The 18,179-nt window shown below is 31.3% G+C and overlaps 3 protein-coding genes across 7 annotated transcripts in view; 2 read left to right on the top strand and 1 right to left on the bottom strand.

The window, feature by feature from the left end:
* The window catches only part of LOC102674332 (synaptic vesicle glycoprotein 2C-like), a 14,437-nt gene extending 10,046 nt beyond the window's left edge, over window positions 1–4,391 (top strand). For all 4 annotated transcript variants that reach the window (XM_006611279.2, XM_006611278.2, XM_031508437.1 and 1 more), the window contains 9 exons: window positions 747–909; window positions 1,260–1,381; window positions 1,774–2,018; window positions 2,345–2,502; window positions 2,686–2,878; window positions 3,220–3,334; window positions 3,417–3,576; window positions 3,664–3,791; window positions 3,921–4,391. In XM_006611279.2, coding sequence (XP_006611342.1) covers window positions 749–909; window positions 1,260–1,381; window positions 1,774–2,018; window positions 2,345–2,502; window positions 2,686–2,878; window positions 3,220–3,334; window positions 3,417–3,576; window positions 3,664–3,791; window positions 3,921–3,991 — 1,353 coding nt within the window. In that variant the 5' untranslated portion in view covers window positions 747–748 and the 3' untranslated portion in view covers window positions 3,992–4,391. The remainder of the gene's footprint in view (window positions 1–746; window positions 910–1,259; window positions 1,382–1,773; window positions 2,019–2,344; window positions 2,503–2,685; window positions 2,879–3,219; window positions 3,335–3,416; window positions 3,577–3,663; window positions 3,792–3,920) is intronic.
* Window positions 4,392–5,041: 650 nt separating this feature from the next.
* LOC102674065 (coiled-coil domain-containing protein 86) lies at window positions 5,042–6,817 on the top strand. The gene is made up of 3 exons (XM_006611274.2): window positions 5,042–5,504; window positions 5,574–5,778; window positions 6,649–6,817. The coding sequence occupies exons 1-3, from the start codon at window positions 5,308–5,310 to the stop codon at window positions 6,727–6,729; spliced, it is 483 nt and encodes a 160-aa protein (XP_006611337.1). The 5' UTR covers window positions 5,042–5,307; the 3' UTR covers window positions 6,730–6,817.
* LOC102674201 (Fanconi anemia group J protein homolog) overlaps window positions 6,665–18,179 on the bottom strand; it is a 70,083-nt gene continuing 58,568 nt past the window's right edge. The window contains exons 5-15 of one of the 2 annotated variants that reach the window (XM_006611275.2): window positions 10,364–10,493; window positions 10,173–10,274; window positions 10,003–10,096; window positions 9,492–9,716; window positions 9,191–9,424; window positions 8,594–8,905; window positions 8,106–8,414; window positions 7,590–7,922; window positions 7,311–7,507; window positions 7,184–7,235; window positions 6,665–7,103 (exon numbers count right to left, since the gene is read on the bottom strand). In XM_006611275.2, coding sequence (XP_006611338.1) covers window positions 7,020–7,103; window positions 7,184–7,235; window positions 7,311–7,507; window positions 7,590–7,922; window positions 8,106–8,414; window positions 8,594–8,905; window positions 9,191–9,424; window positions 9,492–9,716; window positions 10,003–10,096; window positions 10,173–10,274; window positions 10,364–10,493 — 2,072 coding nt within the window. In that variant the 3' untranslated portion in view covers window positions 6,665–7,019. The remainder of the gene's footprint in view (window positions 7,104–7,183; window positions 7,236–7,310; window positions 7,508–7,589; window positions 7,923–8,105; window positions 8,415–8,593; window positions 8,906–9,190; window positions 9,425–9,491; window positions 9,717–10,002; window positions 10,097–10,172; window positions 10,275–10,363; window positions 10,494–18,179) is intronic. The other variant, XM_031508435.1, reaches the window with a different exon arrangement.

Here is an 18,179-nt window from a genome sequence, read left to right as displayed (position 1 = left end):
GATAAATAAATTATCAGTATCAGTACCGTATGTTTTTTTTTTTTTTTTAAAGAAGCTGATATAACGATAATAATAATAAAAACAGGTAGAAGAGATACGAGAATTTATGAAAACGGAAAATCCCACGAAAATATCAATGAATATAGACAAATAAACAATTTAGATTGATTTACAATGTGTTATGTGTATGTTATGTGTATGTTTATAATTTTTAAACTTTTTTAATGATTCAAAACAAAAATGTTATATGTAAACAAATTTCATAACGACATATGAAATATTAAGCTATTGTTTATAAAAAAATTTCATCCTTCGTTTCTGATTTATCTATCTGCAAATAAAAAGATTATTGCTTCTTATTGTATTCATTATTCATATCAAAATTTGTTTAATCGCAGTAATTATTGTGTCCTCGTGATAATAATATTATTATTCTCAATATATTGAATCGAATATTTTAGTCGATTTTCAATTTTCATAAACAAATCATTTATATATAATTCCTGTAGAATCATTTCTCTCTTTAAACCGGAATATATCTACTAATAAAAAAATTTCACAGAAATATAAATCATTTCCTTGTGTCTTCGATAATTTTTCATAATCAATAAATCAAAATACTTAACTTACGAATCTAAATGAATGGACGTATATTGATTTCTATTAATGAATCTCATTAATATCAATCAATGATTCCATGATTGTTAACTTGTCAATTATTAAGAAAAATTGGTGACTGATTTCAGGTATGATATGCACCTCGTTCTTCTGGGGATTCATGACTGACACATTTGGCCGTAAGAAGATAATGTTTTACGGTTACATGTTCACCGGTATCATGAGCCTGGTGACATGTTTCTCACATACCGCATGGCTTTTAATTCTGTTCAAGTTTTTCGACGGAGTAATGTAAGTTGATAGAACGATCGGTATAACAATGAAAACTTGAATCGTTGCGTTCGATATCTATATTAACGTTATCAAGTACATTACTTTATATGTATATACTGTGAGCTGTTGAACTGACGAATGAAAAAAAAATTTTAAACTCACGTATGATTTGGAAAAAAAAAGATTGTCATGTATTAATTTAAATGTATTACGTATATATATAATTATAGCAATGTAAATTATATCGAGATATTTGTGATTATGATTAATAAAAATTCGTATATCATTGTTTTACACATTGATGTGTAACGAGATCAGAGATTTCAATTTTCAAAATTCCTCAAATATTAAATTTCTTTTAATATCAGCATTTCCGGCCCATACGCAGCGTTGATGTCCTATTTGGCGGAAGTACATAACGATGCTCAACGATCTCGAACATATATGTGGTTAGGAGTGTTTTTCTCACTTGGAAATATTTCTCTGCCGTGTGAGTATCATTTTATTATATTTACGTATCTTTGCGTATTATTTTTATCTAAAGTTGAGTGATTTATTCAAATTACGATTGTATTTAATATTACACAATTTATTTACTACAATTATTTTTTCTAATCATATAAATTACCTAATCATATAAATTAGATAAATATAAAATAAATTTTCTTTGATTTCACTTTCTTTTTTTCATAAAATTTTAATGTTATAAAATTTTTTTTAAAACGAATGTTGTTGCATCCTTAAATAATGGAAAATTTGGAATGCATAAATCATTTTTCTCTATGAAAATTAGTAAAATTCAATTGAGAATTTATTATATTCTTAAAATTACGTTATACTTTTCAATCGTGAATGAAAAGAAATGTATATTTTATGTTTCAGGTATCGCATGGTTGATCATACCCCAGAAATGGATTATTAACCTAGGAAACGGGGATATAGAGATCAATTCATGGCGTGTGTTTTTAGCGATTTGCTCGTTGCCAGAATTTCTTGCCTGCATAGCCATCTTCGCGTTCCCCGAAAGCCCTCGTTTTCTTTTATTGAAAGGCAAAACAGATGAGGCTCTCGAGGTTTTTAAAAAGATATATTCCGTGAACACCGGCAAGGATCCAAGCACATATCCAGTAAGCAATTTTGGCAACGTGATCAGTGATATTTCTTATATTTTTCGAGACAGTTTTGAATCTTTTGAATTTTTTAGAATTGAATATTTTTTTTGCTTCGATTTGTTTTATCGTGGAATAATTATATTATGATTTAAATTAATCTTCGTATATACGAGTGATGTTGCAGTTTTTTAAAAAAAGAATTTTAATTTTTTATTAATTGTTTTCCCAGCTATACACGATTTGGTTGGAAAATTTTAAAAAATATGGACAATTTAATTTCAGAAATTTTTCATTAATATTCGCGTGAAAGATTTATCAAAGGAAGGTGATATTCGTTCCAGATAAAAGATCTTGAGGAAGAGTATTCCGTTGAATGTTCGAGTGACGATATACGGGACAAGTTGCGAGCCTGCTGGCAACAGATCAAACCCCTCTTTCTGCCACCAAACATCTTCAAACTTATCGTGATAAGTTTAATTCAATTGGGCGCCACGATAGGGTTAGAATTAACGAATATTCCTTCAAATATATTCTCAACATTGTTGATTTTATTAAATAAAATTTGCGTAAAAATTTTTAACGTATTATTTAAAGACTTTTAATAATATTTAATAATATTTCGAATAGTCTTAATCTCTCATAATAATTTTAATGAATCAATGACAAATTATTAAATTTTTAGGTCAAACTCGATTAGATTATGGATGCCACAATTGTTTACTATGATGGAACATTTCAAAAGTGATTACACGACACACGAATATTCGAGCTCTCAGCCACGTTTCTGTTATATGTTAGGCCAACGGCAATCGAATTATAGTTCCTCGTTAAGTTTCGTAAATGAAACTTTAAACGTTGCTCACACATGCATACCGGTATTAAAATAATTATCTTTATATATATTTAATTTCTTACGTGCATAACTATATTCATTTTTTAGATTCTAGAAAAAAAGAAACAAATACAAAAGTTGAGATTTATTTATCAAGTTATAAACAATTTACATTTGATGAAGATTGTCTCCATCTTCATTCAAAAAATAAATTACTTGTAGCTTAATAAATAAATCACAATCAATATTTTCGTATGTCAATTTTTGTATTTGTTTTAATCTCTACAATCAATTGTTTAATATTCATTATTATTAAAATTTAAATTTTTCTCACATTATACATCGTATTATTATTACATTTATAATTTATGCATTTTATTTTAGGCGGAATTAAATTCAAAAGTGTTCATTAATTCTATCGTGATTGCGATTACCGGTGTTATTGGATACACTTTGGCAGGATCATTGATTACTGTAATAGGAAAGAAGAAGCTTATAGGTTAGTTAATCTATCCAAATTTTCTTTAATCTAGACTTAATTTTCGTGAAATTAATATAATATTAATTTTTATCTTTTTCAGCAAGTTGTTTCATGGTAGCAGCCAGTTGCTGCACGTCACTCTATTGGGCTGAAAACAGCAATAGTATACTCGGTTTGTGCTCTGTATTCGTAGCAATGTCGAGTATAGGTGGTGCTTGCGTCGTAAACATTGTTGCTGATAATTTTCCTACGTGTTTAAGGTGTAAAAATGTTTTATTCTCTATAAATGTTTCTTCCATATTCTATTATATCATATTTCTAACTATTTTAATGTTTTTTTTTTTCAGAACTATGGCAATTAGTTTCTCCATGATGATCGGCAGAATAGGAGCTGTTACAGGCAATTTATTGTTCCCGGTGTTATTCAACTTAACTTGTCTGGGTCCTTTCTTTATGATTGCCTCTGTTTCCCTAGGTAATATTATCTTTTTTATAAATCCTTTCCTATAAATAATGAAATATCATGATATGATCATGATAAATTAATTCTTTTTTTATTTAATTGAAATTTTTATTATTTCTTATCACTTCTTTCATTTCGTAGTATCGGCATTGTTGGTAACTATTCTTCCCAAGAAGCATTCGCAAAAGAATAAATCAAAGCAGATTGCTTGACGACAATACGAATGGATAAAATATAATCAGCTAATAATAGCTGAAAATACGGTTTGTAAATATATATATCTTGTCCTTGATTGAATGTATAATTTCAATGCATGATTTTTCATCATGTAAATATGTAAATACATTACTATTACATTCATGTAGCATAAGATATCTTCATCATATTATAAGTGTAATTCAAATAATTTGCAAATCGAATGCATGATCTAAGTGAGATTTTTAAAATAAGTCTCGTGGTTGTATAGCATGAAATAATTTTAAAATAATTCTCGTCATTTTTAACGATTTGTCAGTCTGTGAATTAGATTATAATTGCAATGTTTTTCTAAAACAATTTAATTAAAGGAAACATTATTGTTATATAATAAAAATATATTTTCTTATTGTTTTAGAAATAATTTCTATAAATTGACCTTTTCGTTTCATATAATTTTGTCTACATAATTTTTAATAAATTTTTGTTTCGGTATAAATAATATTTATTACTAATATACAATTATAAATCTTAATATTTATGCAATACAGAAACAAAACATTGGATGGAATAAACTTTGTTAAGATTTTTAACCAATAGATTAAATAAAGAAGATAAAAAAATTAATCAGATATCGCAGCCGGATATGATTATTAATCGGATATCAGTGTTTTGGCGCATAAATTTTGTAAAGCAAGTATAATAAATAAGGATAGCAAATAGTAGGAAAAAGAAAGAGATAGGATAAAAATTATGGAATCAGCGCCATCTTCAGAGTGCCGTAGATGAAACATATATAGATAAAGAAAGCAAATAATACGAGAAAGATAGAAATAAGATCAGAATTAGCCACTATCGCCGTCTGGATTGAATATCAAAAATATCATTCCATATTCAAAAGAGGGCGCTGTTAATTAATTCTTATATCTATCCTTTACTTATTATTTGCTTTCTTTGTTTTTATTAATATTCTAAAGATGGCGTTAAATTGATTTTATAATTTTTAATATTTTTATGACAGCATGTATGTCGCGATATCAAATTCAATGCCATGACAATGTGATATTTAATTTTCATATCGATAAAAATCATGACATTTAATGTCATGATTATAAAAGCAATTATAAGAGAAGTCATGAATTTATTTTTGTTAAAAATTTCCAGCATTCGTTAGTAGATGTCTCTGTGGTGCGTTGTCAATCATTCGCAATATGGTTACCCGCGTCCACGTGATTATCTAACCTATTTTAATTGTTTATATTCTAATTGTTTATAATAAAAGCAATAATTGTGTATTGTTCTATTATTATAAATAAGAATCACTAATGAAAAAATGACAACTGATGAGAAGATAATTAGTGCAGAAGATATATTGAATAATAAATCAGATATTTCAGACACAAATACAAAAGATTCAGATAGTATCAATAAATCTAAAAAAGTAAAAACCAAGAAAGAAAAGTCATTAGAGGAACAAATTCCTAAAGGAAAACCAAAATCTGGTAGGATATGGAAAGAACAAAAGAAAAGGTTTGTAAAAAAAAAAAATAAAATATATTCAGTAATGTTAAGTTTATTTTGTGTTATATTTATAAATAGGTTTTCTTCTATTGTTAAAACACGTGGTATACGATTGTCTTTTGATAAAAAACAAAAATTGAAGGAAGATCTAAAACATGTTAAAGAAATGTCACGGGAAATAAAAGCAAAAAAGCAAGCGGAAAAGGAAGCAAAAAAAGAAAGGAGAAGAGCCAATTTAAAACGTGCTGCAGAGAATCAGAGGAAGAGTGAAATTGTACAAGTTGTAAGTATTTTTGATTAAATTAAATATTTTATTATGTATTTGTATTACAAATATGAAAAACATATAAAAAAAATAATTTATGTAATGTTAAAATTAATATTATAGTATTCAGGTCTGTGCATATCGAGTCATATGATATATATTATTATAAAATATATAAATGAAGAAGAAATCAGTATAGATGATAATTATTATTATAAATGCCCCATTATAATAAAGTTAGGATAATTAAGTTAGGATATATTATCATTGTAATTTCAATCATCTAAGGATTGTTTTATTTTTTGTTTTATTTTATTTTCGCATTCAGTGGATTCAAATGTCTCTATAGATAGGAATAGAAATCATATTATTAATTAACTGATATTAATTCATCCATTATATCAGTTTTATATCAGTCACTATGATTTATTCATAGAAACAATAAATATATAGCGATCGTATATTGACGTTATGCATATATGAATATGCATCAATATAGCAATAACAAAAAATTTTTTATTTTAATATCACGAAAAATATAAATTTTCGGCAATAATCTATGTTATAATTATTATAATCTTTCAGGCATAAATTAAATTAAATTATCATTATATACTATCCAATTCGTTGAATTAAGGAGCCGCGATTAATACTATAACATTGCTGTATATAAGATTAAGTTATTTAATTGTTAAAGTTAGTTAAATTTGGTTTAAATATATTTTGATCGTCGTAATGATCATTATGTTAATGCCGAATTTAGATATTTTAACCCAAAATATTTTCCAATAATATATCATACAATCTAATAAGCATAGACCCAAATACTATGATACATTCAAATTGAAATTGAAACTGAATTTAATTATAAATTATTTTATTTTATAGATCACAAATACTGCAAAATTGAAAAAAATTAAGAAGAAACATCTCAGAATGATACAAAAAAGAGATACGCTCAATTTTTAGAAATATTAAGCATTTGCATTTCTAAAATAATTTGTGATTTTATAATTAAAATGTGTGAAGTATGTATTGTAAATAAAAAAAAAAAAAAAAGAATAGTTTAAACATATATAAAATATATATATATAATTTTCAATAATACAATTTATGATCTATTTAAATTTCAGCATATAATTGATTCTTGAATATTAAAATAAAATATTTTCTTAAAAATATAATTTTTAATATATATAAAAAAGTTTTTAAAGATAACGCACTATTTTTGAATATCACGTTTTCTAAATTAAAACATTTTATTCTTTATTTTCTCTTGCCTTTTGTTTTTCCACAAAATTTTTAAGATTTCTTTTTAAATCATATTCATTTTGTTTGATCCACTGTAAATTCGAGAATAGAAATTTCATTAATAATTTTCTCGATTATTAAAACAATACGAAATCAATGTTAAAAAATTTACCATTGATTTGACCCATTTTGGAAGATTCTCCTTGTTTTGCGGCACCAGGAATCTAAGAGATTAATAAATCACGTTGAATATTTGTAATAAAATGTCTCCATTTACATGTTATTAAATCAATACGAACCTTTCATCTACCAACAATACTGCTCCCCAATCATGAATGTGTCTCAAGCAACGTCCTAATGCTTGATTCAAAGCTCTGTAAGCTTGAATAGAATACCATTCTGAACCTCTCAATAATCCTTTCGAAACATTCATATCGTTGTACGTCATTTTCATATCAATTACAGGATCCTTTCTTACTGCATATGGAATTCCAACCTGAGAAACAACATTATTCATGATTTTTTTATGATTTTTAAGTGATATTAAATCATATTTAAATCATATTGTGGAAACTCACAGTTATTACGCAACGAGCTTCGTTATCCCTAAAATCAATTCCTTCTGCTACTTTTCCCCTGAAAACTGCCAAGAATAGAGCTCCAGTGATTGTTCCTCTTGGTTCAGTCGAAGTATACTCTATCACTTCACGGTATTCGTTCATAATATCAGTAAGTCCGCCTCCATGACGAGGTTCTATGAAAACAGTTTTAACACTTGTAATTTTATTCCAAATAGAATTTTGTCTCCATCTCTCCATTTGTATGTTCATTACGTTGTAGGAAGAGAAAAAACAGAGGATTCCATGAGGTATCGACTCGCAAACATCTAGTAACACTTGGCCCAATTCATCCTATAAGAAGAAAATCTCAAAATATCAAAGATCTCAAATAAAAAGATACTATTTTTAAATAATCAAAAGCATTCCTCGAAAGTTATATTTTTATTTGGAATTTTGTTTTTAATTTCACGTTAAACAATCCTCTACAACCCTTAGATCCCACTTGGACATTTGGATTTTTAATTAGAAGCTTACCTGAAATTGCCAAGTATTCACAATTTGGTAATTAGCTTTTAGCAGTATCCCATTTGGTCCTTTTGGTATACAGGTCGCATAAACTTGTTCCTTAGGTATCACGTGTCCAGTGTTTAGCACGTGCGTGAATGACGTTCCTAATTCACTTTGGAATGACGTGGTTGGCGTCAGGGTGCCGGACGCGAGTATTATACAGCGAGCATTTAGAGCGAGCGGTGAAAAGGCCACGCCAGGATTCATGCACACTAATTTCAAGGTTCGTACACGTTGTTCACATTTCTTTACCGACATCCACGCGTTTTCACTTACCTAGAATTTCAAATATGATAAAAGATAATGTTTAGAATTTTTTTTTGAGAATATAATTTATTTTAAGATAATTGGATCTATCATTTAAAAGGTAAGATAAAATTTGTTAAGTAATTTTTTAAGTAATTATTGAAAATAAATAATATTTAATTTTTTTTATTAATTCTCGACTCACGTACATGTTTGAAATCTTTTACTGTGTTCTCAATCACGCATGCCCTATAATCATTTTTGTATTCCTTAGAAGTGATCATTCTTATAGTGTACATTAGATTTTCAATTGTCATTTTGGTGCTAGATGATATGATTGGCTTCAATATTGATTTGTACATTCTATTGTCTTCTTTTGCTTTATTTAAATCCGAAATCGCTTTATTGCAGGCCATCAGAAACGTAGAAAGGACAGTCTCGTTTAAACCTTTCATATTAAATAATTGTACTAGTTCTACACCAGTCCAATATTTACTTGAACGATTTTCATTATTGTAATCCTATTAAAAGGATATATATTATATTAGATATAAATTAATTACAATAGATTAACGAGAAGATAGAAATTGTTATATTTCTATAACAATAGCATAGGATTAGAGTTTAGTAGAATTTAAAGTAATAGATTTTAAAAAAATTATATGTAAAGTAGCTTCGATTTAATTTAATTAAACTATCATATTTCTATCACACTCAGTAGTTTTTTTTTTAGAATATATTTTCTGATTAATTTTAAAAAATTTAGTTTAACAAATAATTTTTTAATTAAATAAAAAAATACTTACGACTTTGTCAAGACTCATGTCTTTTAAAAATGCCACCAATTCGAGAAGAAACGTTTTGAGAGTATCATAAGTCGCGAAATCTTCAGCCCTCTGTTTCGCAAGAGTTTCACATTCATGTGCAGTAGCTTGGAGATGATCCTCGCGAAAAGCAACACTAGAAACATCTCTAGAAATATCTTCTATATTATGAGCTTCATCCAAGATGATCACCTGATCTTTCATATCCAGTTGCAACTAAATTATATTAGAATATAAAAATCAAAGAAAATATTTTATTTATTAATATAATAAATGTACTCACGCTTTCTCGAATATTAGGATCGATGATATAATTGTAAGGACAGAAAATAATATCCGCAGTGTCCATCAAGGTTCTCGCTGCAAAGTATGGGCACGATTCCTTGTCCCTTCCAATATTCACCAAATCTTCGATATCCCATATCGGTCTTAAACCAAGTCTTTCCAACGCCCAGAATGTGCCAATTGTTTTTTTATTAGTTTCGTTGTAATATGGACATCCTTTGTGCTGTGTATAAAAATATATTTTTTTTTGATTTCAATTTTGTGCACAAGAATGTGTCAAAAAAGATTTATTCAAGAAATTTGCGATATGAAAGAAAATTAATTTTTAACAATTTGCATCATTCCTTTAAAAACAAATGTATTTATCATTTGTACGAGTTTTCTTTTAAGCTCTTCAATAATTTTAATTTAATATAAAAATTAAAAAAAAAAAAAAAAGAATTAACAAATTTTTACAAAGCAACTTTTCCTTCAAACGAAATATTAATTTAAATTAATTGAACACAAACCTTTGCAGTATCCAATAATTCATTGCAAAGCTCGGTTTTATTTTTAGTGGTATTTTGTATACAAGTATACTCTCTACTGCTTAAAATAGTCATTCTAAGAAAAAAAAAAAATAATAATAATAATAAACATAAAAATTTATCTTCCACATAAAATACTAGAAATTTCTTACTTCTTATGTTTATAACAAGTTTTCCTCAATTCCTTCACAACTTGTTCAATTTGCTTATGCGTTCGCGTGCCATAAAATATTCTTGGCACTTTTAACTTTTTTCTAAAATAATATCACGCATCGAAAAGATCAACTTAACAATTCGAGAGAATGGGGGGGAAAGGAGAAAAAAAAAATGGAATAATTTTTACCCTTTTGCATCTTCGAACAAATCTTCGCAATCCTCGTAGGAATCATCGGAATCAACTATACACTTTTTACTCGATTCTTCGCAACAATCTTTTTCATTGTTCTCGCACGAAGTCGTTTGTTTACCCTCTCCTGGAACAAATACGAAAACAAAACAAAGAATCCGTTTAAATCCTTCCTGCACCAGCTTTCAAGCATTTCGAAGAAATTATAAAACGAAAGAAAAAAAGAGGGTGGAATGTCAATAATTCCTTTCTTCCTTTCTCCTCTTCCTCCTCTAACCAACTCTTTTCCAACTTATCCGCTATTAATTATCGAATTATATAACCCTCCAACCGAGAATTGTAAAAATGAAACGAAAAAAAAAATTTTATTTCAATCTTACTCGAAGGATCAATATCAAAATTTATATATACCTTCCTTGCCCTCGATCCCAACCCCTTCCATCCCCTTCTTGCACGTTCCTAAATCCTATTTATATATACAATATAAAGATGAAAAGAAGAAAAAGAGATAAAAACCCAACGATTCATTTCCAGATCACAAAGAAGAAGAAGAAGAAGAAGAAGAAGAAGAAGAAGAGGAGGAGATGAAAAAAAGGCGAAAGGTTGGAAAAGGGACAAGAATCTTTCATCGAATTCGCATGATCCCCGGGCGCATCCTCGACGCGAGCGATTTCTAAGGGGGCCGAGCTAACTGAAAAGGATTACGCTTATTTAGGAAGTTCTTCGCCGTTGAAAGGATCTCCTCTCACGGTATAGATAAAGAAAGAACATCGTACCATTCGTATCTACCTTATATGTGTGTGTGTATATATATATATATATATCTATTTCCTTCTCTGCTGGTTGCGCTCTATTAATGCCGTGAAACGAGCGAGGACGAGCGAGAGGAATGTCAAAACAGCGGGATTGATGGCAGGTGAAAGGGCAGGGGAATCTATTGAGCGGGATCAATAGGGGTGGTTTTATCCACCCTCTCGCCGGATGTCGACAAAAGGAGGCCAGCTACTCGAAGGAACACGGAGGGTGGCGGAAGCACGGTTAAATCCTTTCGTGGCTCGATTCACCTCGAGTCAGAAAAATAGGAATGATCGTAAATGACGATGAAAGGCATGAAATGGACGGGTTCGCTCGTAAGCGGATTTCGACGATTGTGCTTTGATTTTACCAAGCAACGATTCTCTAGCTGGAATCCGAGGCTCTAAGAATCTATTCCTCCTGAAGGGGAAGGATAATATTTTGACTCGAAGGTAAGGTGAATTTATTCTTCCTGGTCGAAATAATATTTAACGTGATATTCGACACGAGATGAGATTGAAGAAACGAGGTGTGTGAATTTGATTGATTCAAAACGTAATGATAATTAATACTTGATGTAACATATTGGATGTGATATTTGATATTGAACAAAATTCGAAAATGAGACGAATCCACTTCTTTATGGAGTTAATGATATGATATTTGATATTTATTTAACAAAGTTTATTGAATTATTGCTGTTTGTGGGTAGGATTGTGTGATTATTTGCGGTGATGGTGGATTAACATTTTCCTTTTTCGTGCATATTCGATGCAATATCCTGATACTTGAAAATTAATTTAATTAGCGTTTGAACTAATGAATGATAGTTTATATTATTTTATATTGTTTATTTTTTTCTATCTATAATTTTCTTTTTACGTCTTGTATGTAACTTTATCTTACGAAGTTGTGTTACCAAACTGTTGCTGTGGATCGATCCGTTTGTAGCGGATAGTTTAACATTCGAGTTCGACTTTGCAGAAGATGTAACGGAAACTTCGGAATGATACTTTAAAACAAATAAAAAAAAAAAAAAAAAAATGGAACATCTCGATTCGAAGATTCTTAAAGTAGGTCTTTGGAAAAAGTTCAGATTATTCTTGACACAATATCTTTCATCAATTGAACCAAGTAATATCTAAACTAACAAGATTCACAATTAAAATTAAATCACATGGAATTTTCCATTAATAATCATACTTAACTTCCATTGAACTTAAATTACTCTCCAAGAAAGAAAACAAAGAATTAAGCTTACTCTTAATTACTGTATTTATCTTTCCTAAATAAATATTTAAATAATCAAACACAGATTATATAATTCTATAATAAAATATCTATCGAATAATAACAACAAAGATGCAATGTCAAAATTTTAAGATTTCAAGAACCTGACGAAATTCGAAAATATATATAAAATATATATAGAAGAATATAGATACTCACCGAAATAGGGACGAAGAGGGTTAAAACTCGAGCGATTAAAACGGGGAACATCCCGTTAGATCCAAGGCTCGTGATAGTGAAAGAATCGAATTCGAGCACGATCTTGGCACGAAAAAAGGTGGCCGACTTTCAATTTTCGTCGAGGGTGGTCGTCGACGAGGGAGGGAGGTAGGGTTGGAGTCAGGGACAAGGAGGGGGAGGGAGGTGGTTTTGATCGTCGATAGGAGGCACAGTCGCGGCTGGCTGATTGTCGAAGGGGGTGAGAAGAGAGAGGCTAAGACAGGAAGAAGCGGGACGGGGCCAATCAGAGCGGGGACTTTGAGGGTGTCGTTGCCAGGCAACGAAACACACCCCAACACCCGAGGGGAGAAAACCCCGAGGGGGTATCATCCAGCGATACAGTCGACGCCGAAAGTTATCGCACCCCTGAGAGACGCCCCCTTTAACGTCGCCATCGAATTACGCCCTCGACGTCCGGACACTTGCGGGTTGTTGCGTTCGTGGCGGCACAGGAGAAGGGATCAATGGAGACGGATGGAGGAGTGAATGACGAGAAGAACGTCCAACTCTCGTCCGAAAATGGACGCCTGCTCGGATGAAATTGTTCGTCTATCGGTGTAATACGGGAACAAGATCGACGAGTTTTTCGATTTTTAATAAATTACGCGGACAGATAACGGTTGTAAGGATTACTTTAATTGGTCTAATACGTGATATTAGATTGGTATGATTAATTGGAAATATATTATAAAATTGTAGAAAATATACATTAATTCGTGTAATAATTAATTTCAACAAAAATGCAAAGGTATATTTGTTACTTAATAAGATTTTGGTAAATAAATAATTAGGTAGAAGTTTGCAGAATAATTTACAAAACATGGATCTAATATTCAAATTATTTTTGGAATTTCTTTTGTTACGATTATTCTTAAATTGTTTTTAATTGATGGAAAATTAAGATTCATAAATAAATATTCTTCTTATGCGTTACATAATTCATTTTCCAACGCGTGACATTTTAAACAAATTCTTTTATTTTTTATCACTAAATTACATTTATGTCGTATATTTAATGAGATATGAATATTTATCAATACTTTAACAATGTATATAGGGATTGCAATATTTTTTTTGTAAATTATTCTGCGCATTTTTGAAAATATAACTTGTTTCTTGAATTTCTTTTTAATAAATAAAATTCTCCAATGTTTTCATTGAAATTAATTATTGCAGTTTTTTATTTTTTAGGAAAAAGTAAAATATAGAGAAGAATAATATAGAAAACAGAATAAATTTATATTTCCCGTAAAGATCGATAAATGAACGAAAAGGAAAATATATTAAATGTAATAAGCATAACGAAAGCAAAGTATTCGTCGCATCGTATTATCAATTAAGGAATAATCAGAAAACTTTATCAGTCGAAAATACAGAAAAAATACGATCAACAATTTTGAAAATTAAATAATTGTTGGAGCGAACGAACGATGTGATAATGAAATTATTGGATATGAATTGAAGTTTAAAACTTGACTGCTTATTTATTCCTTTTTAATTTAACCTCTGGCTGGAAATATTCGAAAAATGACGCGCGAGAGTATCGTTGAAAGGCCGCACGCGCTTCACGCGAAAACGGTTCGAAACCCTCGCTTCTCCCCTTCCATTCTAAATTCATTTCACCGCTCCGATATTTTGAAATTTATTATACGAGGACAGCGCAAACCGAGCCTCCTCACCGGCGAGCAATTATATCAATTATAACGATCAACGTCGATTTCCATTCATTCGAGGCTCGTTATTCTTTCACGAAGAAGCCCTCGCCCGTTTATCGAGCGAAACAGCAACAATCGACCTCGTAGAAACGCGTGGAACGCATTAAAACGTAGTAAAAAATGAAAATCGGATGCAAAAATATACGGCGCGCGTTCCCCCATTCATCGTGAAGGGTTATAAAACTGATATTAATCATTCGAGAACGACCTCTGTCGGGCGAAATCGAGGTCAAGATGCCTCCAATAATATCCTTCGCTATCGAGAAATCCTAAATGAATCGGCCACTGTGCCTTCTTATCTGCGAAATAATTCTAACCGAGGAAGAGGAGGAGGAGGAGGAGGAAGAAGGTGGAGGAAAAAAAAAAGAAAGAAAAAAGAAAAAAGGAAAAAAAGAGGAAAAAGAAAATTCAGAGAAACAATAGGGTGTCGTGTCTCGTCCGTATTTCCTTCCCCATTCATCGTAGAGACTATGAATGAGCTCGTTTCACGTCGATCACTCGCTTCATATCTCGCTCCCTCCCCACCCACATATCGCGAATAAATAAACAGTTGATTCGCGAGTATAAAGCGGTCGATTCTTCGATTCTTGTCGATGAAATACGGGGACTTTGTACGATGATCGGTTACGATGGCTAATTAATATTGGTTATCGTAAGTGTCGTGATTATTCTAGAGAGGGAAAGGGGGATACTATGGTGAGACGTACAGGGTGTTTAAAAAGAAAGGAGTTTAATTTTTTTAAGTGAGATGATTTTGATCATAGAAAAATTATAGAAAAATTAAATGCATATATATATTTGGAGTAACAATGACACAACTTATTGTTGCTTATTTTTTTGATAAGAACACGTAAAGGATTTTTATGTAATCTTTTTACATATTCTAGTTTTTATTAAAAATCATTTAAAATATTAATTCAATTAATATCACTTGATAATTGAATAATAAAGTATCGATACAATCAAAATTTTTTAAAGGATTCCAGTACGAGATTCAAAATTATTATATTTAACGTATCTTTTTTAACGAGAAAGCACGTTAAAAGGATGAATATTATAATTCCACGATGTAATTCCCATAATGCTCCATAATGAATTTATAGGTAGATACTAAAAAACTTCATCTTCCGATCTTCCTTTTGTCTAAAGTTGGAGAATTAGAGATTATTAGCGAGAACTTCAGCCTCTATCGATATGGCTTTTGTCCCGGCCGGTCATAAAGTTTTGCGAAGCACCGCAATTCAACCAATTAACAACCATTTGGTAAATCAAGCCGCAGCCACGAATTAATTGGTCCTCGACTTTCTTCCATTCTCTCCCTCCATAATCCCTCCCCCCCGTTTTCTTCCCTTCCTGTCGTCGACAACAAATACTCTAAGTCCTCTTGATGAGAAAACCACCACTCCTAGCGGTTCACCTCGCTATTTTTCTTCGTCGTTTTCTCCACTAGGCGAAATTGCGTTAAAAACACCGGAACAAGCTGCGATCCGAGATCCCAATTATCGATTCTATTAAGGCGATTTTTCTTTTTCTTCTTCTTCTTCTTCTTCTTCTTCCTCCCCTTCTTCTTTTTTAAGAGTACTTTTTTTTTATTCTTTATCTACACCGAGGACGGATATAATGTTCGAAATCGATATTTTAGGAGGAGATAAGAAAATAGAGATGGCGATTAAGGAAAATAATAGTGGATAATGGAAGAATGATTCCATTAAAAATAAAAAAAAGTTTCAAAGCGTCTACTACTATATATTTAATCGAAAACACGAAATTATCGATATTCGATAATTATTAATATTGATGATAAAGAAAATAAATTGTACTGACAAAAGAAAAACGTATAATTAAAATTCAATACTCTCTCATTTATTCTAAAAACTGTAAACTCGACAAGTATACAAAAAGGAACTCACAGGAAAAATCAATTGTTCCCATCTCCAAAACAGAATTTCATCGCAATTCATTCAGAAGTTTACGATTTGATGCAAAATTAATCCTTAACAAACAAACGAACACACTTTCAACTTTTCTAACTTAATTTTAGCAAGCATCCTATCCCAAAACGTCGCAAAATTTCTTATTGTTTAAAATAATGGAAATTTTTGCTCGTCATCGACTTCGATAATAATTTATTCTAACCGCGTTCGTCAAATCATTAAAAAAAAAAAAAAAAAAAAAAAAAAAAGAAAGAAAAAAAAAAAAGGTAGAAATGAAAGAAAAGAAAAAATCTCGCGAATTAATCAGCGAGCGCGACTCACCCCCCATTCGGGCGCAGCATCGCAGAAACGTTCGCATTGAAATTGCCGCGTTTTCGCGATGCACCCGCTGCGCGAGCGGATTGCGAAACGATCCGGGGACACAATGCCGGCGCCGATGTGCGCGACATATGGACACGATGCACCGTAAACTACGGTGAATCGTTTAAATTCCGTAATCCCTTTGTCGACGGCCACGGGATCGCAGAATTTCTAATCCATCCCCGCGGCACAATGGCCGCCGATCGATTCTTCCTCCCTCTCCCTCTTTCTTTTTTTTTTTTTTCCTCTATTTTTCATTTATCACCCCCGCCGGCGAGGACAAAGAATCGTTCGAGGGATTTGCGTTTCGAGGAGATGGGAGACAATAAGATGAAGGGTGAACGAAGAGGAACGGAGGCCACGCGCGGCAGGTGACAAAATCGCGCGCTGCTCGATGAAAAAAAAAAGAAAAAAAGAGATGAAACGAGGGAGGGATAATTTCAATGATTGAATTGTACGAATATTTTCCAGGAATTGTAAATTGTATCTTTGAATGTATACGAGTTTTGGAATAATTATTATACTTGAGATTTGATAGATTTTTTGTCTCCGAACGAACGAAAACTAAATATATGAAATGGAGAAATCTTACGTGGTATTCGATTAGAATCTGTTGAATAAACTGTTTTCTACGCCGCTGGTTACCGAGTATACAAGCCGTACATTTCCTTGGCACTATGAAAGCAACGTGGAATCATTACATTCCCGGACAAATAGGGGCAACGTGATCGCAACCCCCGGCAACACAGTTCACGATGGAGAAAGAACGGAGCGAGTGGAGGCAAACAAAAGGGGTTGGAAGAGATCGAGCTTCTCCTGCGCGGCGAAGAAAGCAAAGAGAAGAATGCGGTATTCCGGGGTAACATCCCTTATGTCGTACAAGAACGTTATTAGCGCGAGCTTTCCTCGCATCCACCCACTGACCTCCGTGCGTTGCTTGCCTAGAGGAGGGTAGACGGTTTCCAAGATGGAAAGATCTTCTTTCATAGAAGAAGAAGAGGAAGATATTCAAGAAGATTTTTAAGAAGCAAAAGGAGAAAGATTTCAAAAGAAGAGATCTGTGGTTTCGAGTAAGGGATCATCGATCAATCGTCTGTCATTCTGAAAATTATAAAACGTATTTTCAACCCTCTTATTAACCTTTTAACCAATTTATATCAATTATTTATCCCAATCTAGTGAAAACTTTATAATAATATTAATAATAATCAGAACCGAATAAAATTCGTTAGAATTTGAAAAAAAAAGAGACACAAGTCGTACGTATCTCGTTCTCGTTTTCGCGAGAAAAAAAACGAGAGAAGGGGTAGCAAGGAGGGCTGAAGTTTCTAATCGAGAAGGGCAAAGCAAATATACGCAGGGGAGAAAAATGCCTATCTTGGATCCGGTTACTGGCGGAAAGTGAAGAAATAGGTCGAGCAAATACATAAATAAAAAGTAACGGGGATCATGGGATTAAAGCGGGATGGGATCGAGAAGATGCGGTCAGCGTGAAAATAC

The sequence above is a fragment of the Apis dorsata genome, unplaced genomic scaffold (genome assembly GCF_000469605.1).
Source record: "Apis dorsata unplaced genomic scaffold, Apis dorsata 1.3 scaffold_86, whole genome shotgun sequence".
Lineage (NCBI taxonomy): Eukaryota > Metazoa > Arthropoda > Insecta > Hymenoptera > Apidae > Apis > Apis dorsata.
The sequence above is the reverse complement of the archived record's forward strand: the minus strand, read 5'-3'. Positions and strand labels throughout refer to the sequence as shown.